The sequence below is a fragment of the Frieseomelitta varia genome, unplaced genomic scaffold (assembly GCF_011392965.1).
Source record: "Frieseomelitta varia isolate USP_RPSP 00005682 unplaced genomic scaffold, Fvar_1.2 scaffold_456, whole genome shotgun sequence".
NCBI lineage: Eukaryota > Metazoa > Arthropoda > Insecta > Hymenoptera > Apidae > Frieseomelitta > Frieseomelitta varia.
The window spans coordinates 133,846-150,028 of record NW_025110208.1 but is presented as its reverse complement, the minus strand read 5'-3'; the positions used below and the strand labels follow the sequence as shown (position 1 = coordinate 150,028).

General features: G+C 37.7%; 1 protein-coding gene and 2 long non-coding RNA genes across 12 annotated transcripts; all 3 read left to right on the top strand.

The window, feature by feature from the left end:
• The first annotated feature begins 28 nt into the window (after positions 1-28).
• Positions 29-1,133, top strand: LOC122532508. The gene is made up of 3 exons (XR_006307523.1): positions 29-118; positions 200-718; positions 857-1,133. It is a non-coding gene; the product is annotated as an uncharacterized LOC122532508 (long non-coding RNA).
• A 224-nt stretch (positions 1,134-1,357) lies between these two features.
• LOC122532506 lies at positions 1,358-6,279 on the top strand. 5 transcript variants are annotated; one of them, XR_006307519.1, is made up of 8 exons: positions 1,358-1,621; positions 1,709-2,008; positions 2,102-2,494; positions 2,568-3,341; positions 3,443-3,567; positions 3,874-4,039; positions 5,038-5,278; positions 5,360-6,279. It is a non-coding gene; the product is annotated as an uncharacterized LOC122532506 (long non-coding RNA). The 5 variants fall into 5 exon arrangements; XR_006307518.1 differs by having other exon boundaries at positions 1,360-1,621; positions 1,709-2,317; positions 2,412-2,494; XR_006307517.1 differs by having other exon boundaries at positions 1,361-1,621; positions 1,709-2,494; positions 5,385-6,279.
• Positions 6,280-8,707: 2,428 nt separating this feature from the next.
• On the top strand, positions 8,708-15,501 carry LOC122532505. Of its 6 annotated transcripts, none has more exons than XR_006307514.1 (7): positions 8,708-10,198; positions 10,281-10,666; positions 11,158-12,826; positions 12,900-13,839; positions 13,926-13,986; positions 14,437-15,010; positions 15,080-15,501. XR_006307514.1 is itself a non-coding variant. In XM_043661301.1 (4 exons), the coding sequence occupies exons 1-3, from the start codon at positions 12,949-12,951 to the stop codon at positions 14,545-14,547; spliced, it is 303 nt and encodes a 100-aa protein (XP_043517236.1). In that variant the 5' UTR covers positions 12,887-12,948; the 3' UTR covers positions 14,548-15,010; positions 15,080-15,501. The 6 variants fall into 6 exon arrangements, 1 of the variants encoding a protein (XP_043517236.1); XR_006307513.1 differs by having other exon boundaries at positions 10,281-11,499; positions 12,536-12,826; XR_006307515.1 differs by having other exon boundaries at positions 10,281-12,826; positions 12,900-13,079; positions 13,760-13,839.
• The last annotated feature ends 682 nt before the right edge of the window (positions 15,502-16,183 follow it).

The window sequence follows — 16,183 nt, the reverse complement described above, 5'->3', positions numbered from 1 at the left end:
ATTACGCAAAAATTTGAAAAAAAAAAAAAAAAAAAAAAGAAGAACTAATTAACAGGATCAGCTTGTAATTGCTCGTAGTTGTGTTTACGGAACTACGTTGCAATTTGCTCGTAACAAAGTATGCATATATTAGAGATACATCAAAAATTTTGTTTGACTTTAGTCGTACATTTGAACAACTTTATATCTGTTTTTTTAGGCAAAATTTCGACAGATTCAGATATTCTTCAGATCAGATTGCAAGTTCACAAATCTCCAGTTTTCATTGACCGAAGATTTCTGTAAGCGTCTTATAAGTTTCTCGAGTAGAGTTAAGTATACTTTTAAAGTCTGAAAAGAAAGAGAAATGCAGTTCTTATATATGTATGTGAGTTAACGTGCATTTGAGCAACAGGGGCAACAAAAACCTTAATCCGTTCCTGAATGGAGCAGAACACACGAACACGGACAGCAAAGAGATATCACTTTCCCGGCTTTCTTGGTGCCACGCCCGTTACACACCATACTTTTATGCGAACTTGAACGAAACGCGTGTTTCTCGCAACGCATACTAATCGGCGAACGAAAAGAAAAATAGCAAACTGAATTTAGAACGACGATAGTTTTAAATTCTCACAAATAACACGAGATCACGAACAATGAGGCAGGATCGCCATTAAGGAGAAATCGGAGAAATCAGTCACGAAACAAATAAAAAAAAAAAGAAACATTTCAAATGGTAATTAGCCGCAAACGATTAAAAAATTAGATCGGTCTTGAAGTCGAAAATTTGCAAATGCGTGACACTACTGCATAATTTTTTTACTTAGCGATTAGTAAAAGTAGCAATTAAAGTAATTGTAATTCTATCTTGTAGGAAAGTAACTTAAACTCGGCAAGATGGAACGAGAACAGTAGTTAAAATGAAATAACGTTTAATTGAAGATGTTGCAGTAATGACGATACGTCATTGTAAGTATGTGAATATATACTGTTCCCGGTTGTAAAAGATTACGATCGAGACACAAATATTGCACAATTATTGTCGAAATAGAACGAGGAAGTTTGATTGCGTCGTCGAGTCAATTCGCACGCGCCATAAATTCCCTGAGAAACGATCCTTTTGCACACGTTCGTGAATTCAAAAGGCACGTGATTCTTATATTTGTGTATCAACGACGATTCGTACATCAACAAAATCGAGGTGTACCAGCTGATTTCTCGCGTGTCTCGCGAAAAACCATTGTCAGAACGAATGGAGCTTTATCGCGAAACGCAACGGGACTAACGACTAGGGGAAAGTTGCTAAAATCACATCGCGCGAGACCATAGATGCGATCATTTTTCATTGTTCTTGCCTTAAGTCTTCTTTTCATTACCCTAAGATAATTTTATTACGAAAAAGAAAATTATAAATTGCTTTCTCTCTCTGTAGAATATATCTACGAGTAGTAATTTAACATTATGGTGTTACATCGTTGAATATTATATAAATCTAGGTGAAAGATGTGGACGGTCTGAAATTCATGAAAGCTGACATTAAAAGTGGTCTTTATCTCTCTACCGTTCATCTTTTCGCAATGTGTTCTTTACGCTATTTCTGTGTATATAGAAAATAACGTAGCACATATTTGTGATGCAGGTAATTATTCAACTCGACTGATCACGCATTTTTCAACGCGCCTGACAATGGAAAATAAGTATGAATAACGCGTCGGTCTTCTTCCAGCGAATTTAACAAGAAAAAGGAGTGCTTTTAATAAAGCACGTTTGCACGTGGTCATCGGCAATAAGTATTCCTGTGCGGTAAGTTCAGGTCGTGTACCCCTGAAGGAAGGCATTGTTCCAGGGTCGAGTTTCCGCGAAACTGCGTGGGCGGACTAACTGCATTTCTCGCGCGTGACACACGCGAAATACTCGAACACATTGTGCGCATAGAGTCTCTCTAACTTAGTTCCAACCTTCTTCTGTATGCTGTTCAAGAGACTGATCAAAGAGATGAGAGAGAAACGCAGGAAGAAGACTCTTGGTAGGCTTCCTCGCCCACGTCTCTGCATTTCTGTGACTTTTTTTTTATTTTCCCTTCCAGAGGTGAATATCTCATGGAACTCATTGTTTCTAGGTGTGACTCGAATTCTTTGGATTCCCTCTTTCTTCCTACCTTCTCGCCTCGCTGTCCGTGCAAGTCCTATTTAAAAACACGTTCTGCCTGTAACGTATTTTTAAACGAAAGTGGACAATGTTCGCGAAACGGTGTCCGCCGTGACGTTCACTGGGAGACAAAGAACACAAAGGGAGCTTGACCGAATCTTGGTTCGCCAACCTACTTCGATCAAAGGTACAACTAGGTTACCTTGCCGGAGGTTGTGCAACACTGGTAGGTTGTAATCCAATTGTGAGAGCACACGTGTACCTATATTGTACATGCATAGGCGGATATGGATACGCAGTCTGCGCTTTGAAAATCCAGTTTTTGAAAAAAAGAAAAAGGAAAACAACAAGAGATAATATCCACGTACGTATATCGAAAATAATACTTTTTTTATTAATAATTTTTTTTCTAAAACTAGCAACACCTTTTCCAATAGGCGTATTGAGTGAAGAAAAGTACTAAGGCCGATATTTTGAGCCATATTTGTCGAATACAGAGGAGAAAGAAGAAACGACGATGTTCATCGAAGTCACATAAAGTTCGCCAACTTCGTTAACCCGTTTTTCCTACGGACTGTAGAAAATAACGATCGGCATCTGGCAAGGTCGATGGCGTCAACGACAGCCGGTAGACGTTTGAGAAACGGAAGGCCACTTTCCCTTTCTCTTCGCTGCTCGACAATACTTTCAGATACTTTTCGACCTATGTTTCAATGAAGTACTATGAAAGAATGTATCAAAGCGTTTCAAGCAAGTATCGTTTGCAGCAGTTATCTTTCGCAGCAAGTAATAATTTGTTACAAAAAATATGACACGCATACTAGAAAAAGTTGAAACGCTCAAGAGAAGTATTTCTAACGCGCGTTTTTTTCTTAAATTATTTATTTAATTAACAATTGGTGTCCCAGTTTTAATCGGAAATTGACAGGACGATTTAATTTTGACCTAAAATCATGTATTCCTACCGCTTCATCTCAATGTGTTGGCCATTTCAGGAAAGGATTACGCAATTACCCATATTATGTGTAAATACTTACTCTCACCTCGCCTCGCTTGCCCTCTTGTGTCCCGTAAAGCATTTCAGCTGTGCGTATTTGCAATAAGGTTAAACTCTAGTGACATTTTGGACGACTTTCACCGATCGGGCCGACATGGAAGCCTGCTTTCTTCATCTTTTTGTCTTTTCGTCCTGGCGCAGAGAGACGACGGCGGTAAGGATCGGTAGCTAGCCTCCAATCCAATTGCTATTGGAACACGAGTACCAAGACTCCAAATAATTTGTAACTTTGTATATACTTTCAAATTCTGTCAGGTCTTCAACACTTTTCAACTGGACTAGGACAGTGAACAGATCTTTGGAATAGAACCACGCTCTTCTCTGTATGAGAAAACCTGATTACGTTAATATCGACGTACAATGTAACTGTATATAACGCGGTAAGCGGTATGACTAATCTTGATTAATCGAGGAAGGATTAATCCTATGAACTTTCTTTATAAATATTCCATTGTGTGAAATTGATTCTTGGAGTATGACGATCAGCATGGTATTTATAGTTTAACTAAACTATCTATATCTATAGTTTAACTATCTATATTTATAGTTAAATTAGATATCTATATTATAGTTTAACTATCTATATCCATAGTTTAACTAAGTACACATACAGAACCAAAAAATTAGTAAAAATGTAAAGTCTAATTGTCTAAAAAGTCTAATCGAAACAAATCTTATGATTACAGTTACAGAAAATACACTTTCATTGGAACTTTGCCGGATCCATTTTACTTTAAAAACGATAATCTCGAATGTTGAAACTAAGCAGTAAGAAGTACGTTGCCTGTATGTATGAAATCAGAGAAGAAAAGGCTCGTGTGTACGATTTTCGGCCATCATCTTCCAGCATAAGTAAGCATAATTGCGCGAGTGCGAGATCATCGTTAACTCATTAGACGCACCGTCCGTTCTGTCTTCGAGGAACTCTCGACGTACATGCGTGCGATATACGTATGTACGTAAGTAGGTGTATACACGTATACACGTGGAATCATGTCCAGGAGAAAGCGAGAATATACGGTGGCGCGCGCGCGCCAGAACAAGAGCAAACGAACCGTTCGCGGATTTTCCAACCTGTGCAAAACGAAACAACGTTTCCCCTCGATTTGTATTTTCACCCTACGTTTCCCGTATATGCTCCTTCGCGTGCACGTACCTACCTATGTACATTTATACGTATACATTGTACATACATTTCTTATCTCACGCGAAGCGTATCGGCGGCTGATTTACCGGTCGCCAGCTAGTTATTTTCAAGCCGATCGCGGAAGAAACTCGTCTCAAGTCTAAATATACGTATACATATACTGGTATGTCTCCACCACATTATGCGATCGCGGATATCAGTTGTGCGGCAGCTTGAGTCTGTGATGTTGATTATAAAAATTCGTCGTTGAATATCTATATACATGAACCTATACAGATATATATATGTGTGAATCTAATAGATACACTGGTCACTTATAGTTTTTTTTTTAATTATCATATATTATTTATATTTTTATATTATAGCTTTTTATATTATACTATTATTACTTATTTATATTATTTATATTATTACTTATATTTTTATATTATAGTTTTTCTTAATTATCATTTATTTTTATTACTATTTGGCGAAATTTGTAATTATTCAAAAATTATTTGCAAAACAGGGTTTAAAACAGGAGTGGACAACCGTGGCGCGTTTCCTCGTGGTGCACAGAGCGTCACAAGTTTTGATAATAAATGAAAGGAATAACGCAAGATATAAAAATATTGAAATTAGCTCAGTTATTTTCAGAATTTAGTCGGTACATCGTCACGATCAATTTTAAAAACAAAATCTGACACCTTTCCTCTTATTCCAGGTGATGTTGACTTGATAAATTTTTGGACGATCCTCCCGAAGCTTTTCCAAACCTCAGAAAGTTTGCACAAAAATACCCAGTACTTATAGACGTGAACACTTTTTCCTTTATTAAAAATTAACCGATCGAGAACGACCGATGAGAATTTAAAGAATTCTCGCTACACTAAACAAAGTCAACTCTCTCAAGAGATATAAATAATTTGGTCAAGAACAAACAGGCTCATAAATCCCATTAAAAAGTAAGCTGTTTTGTTTTCCTCTAATGTCCTTCTTGTACGTTTTTCATTTATAAACACGTTTCTGTTGTTAAAATAATTTAGCGGCGCATCGGAACTCATTTTTTAGAAAAAAATTGTCACGTACGACAGAAGAGTTTGGCCACCCCTGTCTCAAAAGATCACCAGACGTACGATCCACGCGTGTGTGTTGGATAATTGTTCGCTTAAATAATCGCATGCATGCGAGAGTCGACGCCACGTAAGTGCTTGGAACCGACCGCGACGTGGAGAACGACGGATACCTGTGGAATATCTAGGGCGCAGCGCGAAGTGGTTCTCCTTGGGCAACCGATGCCGCATTCCGACCTATGCATCTGCTGCCAGTTCCTTTTCCCCTTGTTTCTCTCCATCTTTTCACTGCTTTTCCTTATTCTTTTCACTTTCGTTCCGTCGCCAGTTGAACCTCGAGAGATGCTTTGGACACGTATGTACAAACGTTGCTCCGTACGATCAATTGCTCATCGTCGAATTTTAACCCTTTGCCCTCGACAAATTTTCTTTCACGTATCATCTACTAGCAGTTTATTCTTATTACGAACTTTGGAAATAATCCATTCAAGTGGTACTTAACGCGAATTTGGTTAATTATATCTTTCTAACATGTCGATATCTTTAAATTTAAAGCAATCATTAACGTGCATTGCTAGAACAAGTATAATATACAAGAGTTAACGATACATACAGTTTCAACAGTTTCATAGAAAAATAATATCCTTCACCTTTTTTTTTTAAAGTTCTAAACATTCGTAAGAAGCAATAAGAAGTCTAGTTTATGAATTATCGAGTGTCAGTTGACTCAGGACTGTCTTCAGAAGTTTCTTCTTTCTGAAATTCTTTTGTTCTTCTTACGTCGTTGTTATAGTTTTCACTCTAGGGATCTGTACAGATGTTATACTAAAATACATTGCATCATACAACACCAAATGTATACGTTCATTATAATTATCATTATCAGCAAATTATAAAAAGAGGAAGTATATTTAAGTACGTTGTCTCCTTTCTGAAGGGACAGTCGAGTGCAAAGGGTTAATAATGGAAGAATTAATCGTAGAAAGTTTGAATTTATTGTTACTTGCATAAACAATCTGTTAGAATCTCGTTACGCATTACAGAACATTTTAGAAATGTTAGAATCAGTTATTTGTCGCATTAATTTGCGAATCAGACGAAACTCTGTGGACGTGGTTTCTGATCGAGGTTCGTCGTTGCTCATCCAGAAAAATATCTCAGCTGCCACGCTCGGACAGGGACAGTCTGCGTGTCCTTGAAATTCGACGATGCTCTCCAGTTTCATTCTATTGGAAAGAGAGCAGGACGGCTCTCACCTTTCATCGCGGTTTTGTTCTCTGCAGTTTCCATCGATGAGAAAAAAATTTGAAGAATTACAAAGAAGGGAAATCATACCCTTTGATTCTCTGATCTTTTTTACATTGTTCTTCCAGTCCTGTCCTTCGAATTTCGTACGATGTACTTTCTGGAAGATGCATTATTCGAGTGGTATTTTAGAAAGCAAATGAATGCCAATTGCGCCTATTGAGGAAGGATGGAAAAAAAATCTAAAAGTCGTTTGTTGAGCAACAGGCAGCTTGAGAAATGAAATATGTATCTGAGGCGATATTTAAGTATAATCCTATATTCTCCTCTATTCTTGTCAATCCTGTGTCGTTGTTAATCCAAGGATGGTATCCTTGAATCATAATTCACGCCACGAACTGATAATTCTGATTTAAGTACAAATGGCAACTTCAGATGGCAACTTGCTCATATTTTTTTATTATCGTTGATTAATTTCGTCATCAAGTATGACTCGTCAAGAAGAGACGAATATTCAAGAATTTTGTTTTTGGCTATTTCATTTTCCAAAAGAAATTTCTTACAGCGATAATCTAAAAAAAAGGGAGGGAGATATCTCGATAAAATAATGGGCGAACAGGAACATAAACGTAATCAAATTATCGGACATTATGCCAGCCAAGTATTCTTTCATCATGTTAGGCTTAAATCATTTACATTACGTTCACGTACACGTGACATAACAAGCACACTTTGAGCACGTTGAAAAAACTATTACATTCGTAATATCGTCAATTAACGCGATTCTCGTGTCGATAAACGATTCATCTATCGATAGGGAACATAACAAATATCATACGTAGCAGATTTGTACCTCTTACAATTTTTTTTTTTTTATCTAGAAAAACTGGGAGAGATGCTTGGAAAAGAATATTTAGAAGAACTGGAAAATAATTGCTTCGGAAAACGTGTTTTCTTTTTAAATTTTTTATTATTTTATTTATATAAATATAATTAATGGATTTCTTTCAGTATTACGTGCGAGAAACAATAAATGTAGGTATGAATATAAACAATAAATGAACAAGCTATGACTTTTTCAAACCCTTCAGTTTTTCAGTGGCCACCCTGCACAAGAAACCGTGGGAGGGGGGAGGGGGGAAAGGAAAAAGGAAAAAAATGAATGGAAAGCGTAATGCCTTTTAATTACTCTTTCGAAACACGCGAATCAATCTGGCACGAAGAAATCTACAGAAGGAAAGGATATGAAATTACGTCCAGATCCCGGAGGGAGGGAGGGGAAGCCTTGGTGAAAAAAATCTCGAACAATCTCTGTTCCGTTCTAAATGTATCTAAACATCGACTTCGCCGTGAGATAACCGATCGTTTGGGAGTGCAACGGAGTGCAACCACCGGCAGTGTTGATTGCCTCCATCGGCCTCGCTTCACAAGGATTCCCTCTTTCTATTTGGCTAATCGGCCACGAGATCTAACGGTTTCTCATTATAATGCACCTGGATGCATGTTCGACTGTGTTCGATTGTGTGCACCGGACGCGACAGGCGAACGCGCCACCGTAGACGTCGGAGGATCGCGCGTTTGCCTAAGGTAAGCGCGGAATATAAATTCGGACGTTCGTTAACCTTTTTTCAGTGCGTTCGGAGGTAAATCATTCTCTCCTCGGGTTCCCGCCGTGTGAAGGAACGTTCTAGAATAGATAGAATATATGTAACAAACGACGATAGATATCAGACCTCGTCTAAATAGGTGTCTCGAGAGTGAAATAAAAATTTTACTACTTTACCGTTAGGATTGCTACTTTACCATATGTAACGACAATTTTTTTCCCCAAGTAGAATAAACATTGCCATCTAGTGACAATGATTTAACTTATTATGACATAACCTATATCATAATTTATATAATTATATATTATATAATTTAACTTATTATAACATAACCTATATTCTAATCAAGTAAATTGAGTACATTTATTGTTAAATTATATTATAGACAACTGCATTAACTTACTTTAAAAAAAGTAAAATTTCATACAGTATCAAAAAACGTAATGACTTATGGGTACATTGCTTATTACTTTTTATCGGAAAAATAAATGGTTCGAAAAATATTCGTTCGACGAACGTATTTCGTCGTCGTTTCATCTCAAGCGAGAAGAAGATCGAGGTTACCGCGATTCTCTCCACGATCTGTCGGTCGAGACGATTCCATCGAGCGAGAAAGGGATCTCGATATTTATCGATTGTTCAACAGCTATTCGATTGCAGGCCGAGTTTTGTACACGGGACGGAGAAAAGTGGACGCGGCGACGCGCGATGACGTGACAGTCGAAAACTGGGGAATACTTAAGAGTCGCGACGCGCAAAGGCGAACCCGGAGAAAACCGTTTGAACGCTTCGCGGAATAAAATAGCCGGATTCTCGCGAAAGGGAAAAGACGTGCCAGGCCAGACGGACTGACAGACGGAACGTGAATATCTGGGCTAACGATTTCGAAATCTCGTTACTAGAACTTTCTTCGGAAACGGATTGCCCCCTTGCGATAAATCATTTCCAACGAAGTGAACGTAACAGAGGGAAATTTGAAGTTGGCTTCTAGAGCCAATTTCATTTGACAAACTTATCGCTTTTACTGAAGAGGGATGCGATATTTAAACATATCGAGTAATCGAAATTTTATCGTACTGGAATGTTTTTTTCTCGATATTAAGGTGGTAATATCTATTGTAAAGTTTCTGATTGCGTAAATGAAATTATACGTAAGAGAAATTATAGTATCATCCAGTAAAAATATCATCTAGTAAATAACATCAACTTTATTTTTCAGCAAGTACCAATGAAAAAGAATCAAATCAGCGAAAATCCACGTATAGCGTCATCTAATAAATGACATCAATTTTACTTTTCATTAAGTATTAATGAAGATGAATTACTAGTGCCTCAAATCGATGAAAATACAGTATCATCTAATAAATAACATACACTTTATTTTTCATTAAGTTAATGAAGATGAATTACTAGTGTTTCAAATCAGCGAAAATCCACATATAGTATGTTAGCTAATAAATAACATCAATTTTATTTTTCAGCAAGTACCAATAAAAATAAATTACTAATGGCTCAAATTGGCAAAAATCCATGTGTAGCATGTCATAATAGATAACGTCAACTTTAGTTTTTAAGTGTCAATAAAGATGAATTACTAGCGTTTCAAATCAGCGAAAATCCACATATAGTATAATTTAATTTAAATAACATCAACTTTATTTCTCACAAAGTATTAACGAAGAAGAATTAATAATCTCTCAACGAAAATCCATGTATGGTGTCATCTAATGAATAACATGAATTTTATTTTTCGTTAAGTATTAATGAAAATGAATTACTAATGTCTTAAATCGGTGAAAATCCACATATAGTGTCATCTAATAAATAACATCAACTTTATTTTTCAGCAAGTACCAATGAAGATGAATTATTAACGTCTCAAACCAAAATGTATAGTATCAAATAACTTTACTTTTCACTAAGTACCAACAAAGATGAATTACTAGTGCCTAAAATCCAGGTATACTTATAAACCGACGTCGCAGCATACTTGTTAAAAGCTTGATATAACCTCTTTACGATCCGACTTTTACGTGCTACAGCTACTCACATCGAACTATATAATCGCGACGGACGCGAAATAGAAATGCAAACCACGTTCGAAGAGGAGGTTCTCTGATCGACACTCCCGTAGTAACATGGACGCTCACGCCGACCGCGACGACAGAAGCGTCGAGGAAGACGCACGCAAGCGGAGGAGCTAGCGCCAGCAGCTAGCAACTTCTCGACGCTGACTCGTGGTGTCAACAACCTCGTCGTTACTCGTGCCAAACGTAGCCGCAGCTACGCTGACTTTTACCCTACGTTCCACCTCCTCTCGTCGCCGTCGTCCATGTGTCGGCTTCTGATTCTTTTCACCAGCGATGGCAATCGATCGCGACATCGTAATAATTTCGTTCCACTAAGCGAGCGAGTCGTTGCATGAAAAGTAAGGCGTTGCGCGGAAAAAGTCTGACGTAAATCCATTGTGCAACGTTCTCGCGATTAACGATATTCCTTGTATTTGCATTGACGTTTCGCGCCGTGCATTGTGTGCATCGATGTCGGAAACTTAATTGATGACAATTCTGAGTCTTCCTGGACTGAGCTAATTGACGATGAGTCTTCCTAAGATGAACTAAAATGAATTTCGTTGATCTCCATTGTTTGACACTCGATGTTGACTTTTATAGCAAAGTAGGAATCAGGACACGTTGTACAATAGCTTCAAATTGTAGAGGTTATGATTTGAAACATGGTAGACATATTAGTCACGTTGGTTGATTATTTGAGTTAGGCGTTTCTCTTTCTAACAATATGTTATATTATCTACACCGGACAGTTACGCTTTCTTGGCACTGTTCAGTTTTTGAATAACTTGATTGTACGAACATAATTAACGTCACTCGGTGTAAATCTAAATATGTGTAAAATTTGCAGGAAAGAAGCCATACACCGCCAATTCACTCTGAAAGTTCTTTCTCGAGTTATCGACAACCGACGAGGCAGAGTCAAGAGTCCTATCGAAATAAGAGCAGAGACCAAGGATGCTGAAACGCTTGTCGCGGCCAGTAGCAATCGACTTTCACTGTTGCGTTCGGCGAATGATGCGCCGTGTTAGATAAAAGCATGCTGGGTCGGTCGGCAAAAGCCAACGCTGCGATCAACCGGTTTTCATCCACGCTGGCAACGCTTGTCCCCGCGTTTAGAGCAGTGGATGCAGCGCGCCGCTTCTCTCTCGCATTATGCAATTCGACTAAGACGTTACCTCGGCTTACGTATGTACGTATCTAGAGTTGGAGAACATTTAAGAAACTACCGAGAGAGGAAGATACAGCGGCGCTGCGTGTCGTTTCGCGTCGCGTGAAAACGATCAGCTATTGCACGTGACTACACGTGCGTACAGATGTCGTATCCCATTTGCCTCGAATCTTATTAAATTTCCTATTAAAGGAACGTTGATACATTAAATGCAATTTACGACATTTGTCCGTGGCCATTCCATGCTTCCTGATCGCTTTCTCATTGAGCAAAAAAGTGCCTCCGGTCCTTGAACGTAAGAACGCCCCGTTAAAACATTTCAAGCTTACACCTTGATATTTGCGGAAAAGGTCGTCGCCAGGCCGACTCGAAACACGAAAATGTTCTTTCGCTTCATTTAATTTGAAAGTCAGATTCCTGCGAGCGGCGATTATTGCAGTCTAAATGGACGTTGACGATCGATCCATAGATCCATGGGTCCACGAATGAATATGGAACGCAGAATTTTTACAGACGGATGCAACTTTTATAGACGATTGGAAAGATTTCATTAAGGATGACGAATGGAGGATAAAATGATTCACCATGTCCCCGTGAACTGATGGTAATATCTGCTGGCTCGCATAAAAGACGGCGCAGCTGATCTATACGCAACTCTTTGCGTTGTTTCGCAAATCTCCAAACTAGAATTTATCTACGTGGGTGATTTGTCAGGACTGATTAGTCGTGCGCATTTGTTAATTTAAATTAATTAAAATAATTATGTCAGCCGGGGCGTGTAATTCTTTGAATCGAGCCTGATACGCCTTGGACGGTTCCGGTGACACTCCGGCTGGATATCACTGGCATACAAAACACCCGAACGATAACGGTAACTCGAAGAAGAAGAAGAAGAAAAAAAAAAACACTCGATACCTGACTACTCTTTGTTCGCGAAAAGACCTACATCATTTTGAATAATTTTCAGGGAAAGTGAAAGAACAACGTTATAAAACTGATAAATCTTTGACTCGATTGTTTCAATAATACGTGCTTTTCTTTTTTTAATAATTTTCAGACTAAAGAACAGCGATACTTCATATACGAGAATGCAGCCAGCTCGATCAATCACACGAACTGTAACGCTGCTATTTTCACCCCTCGCTCTCATCGCTCGGTCTCCATCTGGCATTCATATCTCCAGCTATCCTTGGGCTAGAGACTCCCGCATACTTGCCCGCCAACGGATAACGCGTTTCCAAGTATATATCGAAGCAAGCCTTCGAGTTTTTTTCACCAAAAGGTTGATTAAATCAACGAGGGAGAGAGAGGAGAACAAAGAAAAATCACACATGTCGTCACGAACGAAGTAACGTCCTTTAAAAGTATATAAATATATTGTATATAAATGTATGTGTATAAATGTATATGTGTGTATACAGGTAAATATAAAGCAAGATTGAGAGAGAGAGAGAGATTCAGGGCAAGGTAATGAGAGAACTACCAGGAGGAGGAGGACGACCGGTTGTCCTACTCGAATCGCTCTTGGGGCTTAAGGAGATCAACGAGCCGAATATTAATCAGCAAGAGGCGCGGCACCTGCATCCTTGGGGCACGTCGAGGTACATACGTAATACTGGCTGCCACCGCAGTAAACCATCGCACACCGTGGCGCACTCTTACCGTTATCCGGAAGGTGTTTGTGCATTAGCCATCCGGCACGACGACATAAGCCCCCGGCTTCCTCCTCCAGCATCGTATTTGGATGGCCCTGGTCTCGCGCGCGCTTAGGCTCGTCACGTTGAACCACCAGCTCATGAAAGTTCATCGAAGTCTTCCGCGTATTGTATCTTCCGTCCTTCGTCGTATCACATGCAAACAAGATGCAAATAGAGAGACAGATTTGAAAATAAATCGGTCGAGGAAATATGCGAGTAGAGCAGCAAGTCCTCCATGATTATACTCTTTCAACCGAGAACAAATCAATGATCGATCACTTAAATGGTTTTATTACATCACATTTTAGGAATGTCAATAGGAATGAATTCTTCAGCTTCGATTGACTCGCATGCAAATTGGCATCAGACTGGAAATGCGTTGAGATGAATATGCAATTTTAATACTTCCAAATTTAATATTTTTTATCTGTGTGAATCGTGTTCACAGATGACTTTCATTCAGCGTGAGGAAAATTTAAAGCACGAATTTAAAAAAAAAAAATGAAAGAGCAAATTTACTTTAATGGTAGTTAAAAATATTAATGATTTTACTTAACACGTTCCACCGGAACGAATGTTCACAGTGTTCACGGATCACTTTCATTCAGAGGGAAAATTGAAGTGCGAGTTTAAAGAAATTAAATCGAATAAAAAATGTTCACAGGTGGTGTAAAGAATTAATTATTCCAACTGTCTAACTTGCGTAACTTTTTCACCAAAATGCAACGTTTTATCTTTGTTTACTTGCAGTTACGCCAAGGTCGATCAACCTACGATATCTCGACAGACTTTTTCCGTCACGGACACGAGCGTAAGCATAGATACCAACCAATACGGCAGTACGATTTATTCGAGAAACTGGATTAAACTAAGCGAGAAAGTTCCGTTGTCCGTCGAAAGTGTCTGAGAGGCATTAACATGCGCCTCTCTGCGCATTGATTGGAACCGTGTCTTTGGAAATTCCACGTTGAATTGGAATATCCCCTCCCCCCGTATTCGTTTCTTCAAATCTAGAAATCACGGACGTGTCAAACACGGTACTTAAGAAATGATGAAACATAATGTGTATATATATATATATATGTATCTGAGAAGCTGGTATTATATCACTACGTTCAAGAGAAATTCAGTGATAGTTTCTTTCAACCGGTTTCTTTCAAAATAATCTCGCCTCAGTCACAATCGAACTTCACCGCAAGGTGTATAAGTATAAGAAAAACACCGTGAGTGTAATTACAAAATTCTTGGGGTTTTCTTGCAGGAAGGAGCGCAGAACAGCTTTCAGAAACGCGAACGGATGATGCAACTGAAGAAATGTCAATCATTCTGTTCAATTCAGCTGTGGACAAAGCAATTTACTCTTTTGGTTTAGGTTTAAATTAAGTTTAGGCCATATTTGTACTAACTAATTTTATTTGTTTTATTTATTATACCAATTGGTTTCTCCAAAGTAAGTATCTGCTTTAAGTCTAAACTTAAATTTCAGCTGTGCATAAAGCAATTTACTCTTTATGTTTAAGTTGGATTTAGATCAAGTTTATACTAACAAATTTTACTAACAACTTTTGGTATTATATCAATTTCTCCAAAGTAAGTATCTGCTTTAAGTCTAAACTTAAACTTCAGTTGTGCATAAAGCAATTTACTTTTTAGATTTAGGTGAGGTTTATACTAACTAATTTTACACTTTTATACCAATTTCTCCAAAGTATCTGCTTTAAGTCTAAACTTAAACTTCAGCTGTGCATAAAGCAAAAGAACTTGCTCTTCCGGTTTAAGTTAGGTTTAGGTCAGATTTATACTAACTAATTTTACACTTTTGGCATTGTACCAAAGTAAGTATCTTTATGCTTTAAGTTTAATCTTCAATTTGGTTAACAAATATTAACCTGCGCTGATTCCAGATTGCCCAAAAGCTTCACGCCAACGACCAATTAAAGTAGCCACCGCAGTGATAAACCTTGCGAGAACTGAGAATGTAAAACAGGGTGGTGTTCGTCGGAGCTAGGTGTCACGATGAGTCACGTTGCTCGCAAGTACTCGACCTTCGCCCTCCCCTTCCAGCTATCTCCGTTATTTTATATCGAATAATCGCCTCGACCACACGATTATTGTTATTATTATTATCATCACGTTACGATCGGTCAGTGTTCTGCATATCGTACGCTGACTGTGTGCGAAAACAGTCGCACCCGCACGAATTCGACGAATTTTGATGATTATGGCGCGACGAGAACAATAGCAAATGGGACAGTGATTTTTTAGAAGTGGAATGTTTAATTTTTCTTACATCTTACGTTTCCGTGGAATTATTTATATGCCTACGTATATGTACAATATAAATAAGTATATTTATTAATATTTATATATTTATACATTTATACAATATTTATTATTTAATATTATTATTATTTATTATATTAAATATTTATTATTTAATATAATATTATTTATTAAATTAAATATTTATATTTATATTTATTATTTATATTTATTATTATTATTTATTATATTAAATATTTATTATTTACATATTTATAAAATATTTATTAATATTTATGTATATAATATAAATGAATTAGCATTTTTACATTTATTTATTCATGCTTTGTTTAAATCAATAATATTTATGTGTGTGTTGGTAGATTTATTCATTATATGTAAATGGTATTCAAATATATATGTATATATATTGTTTGAAGATTTGATATTGTTAATGGAACGTGTTATTTCTTTTAGGTACTCTGAAAACGTTTTTCGCGATCGAATAAAAACGAACGATAACGATATCAGCCGGCGGAGAATCTTCGTTTCGAAATGGTCGTTGGACGAGGAAGAAACGATGCGAGCCATCGCGATTATTTATCGGGAAACGAATTTTGAGTGCGAAAGCCCAAGTTTGAAACCAGCCTGGACCGAAGAAGAAACTGGTCCCGCCAGTATTCAAACAACAGGCAAGAACGCACAAAAGTCGAGAAATAAAGAGAAATAGAGTAGAAACAGAGTGG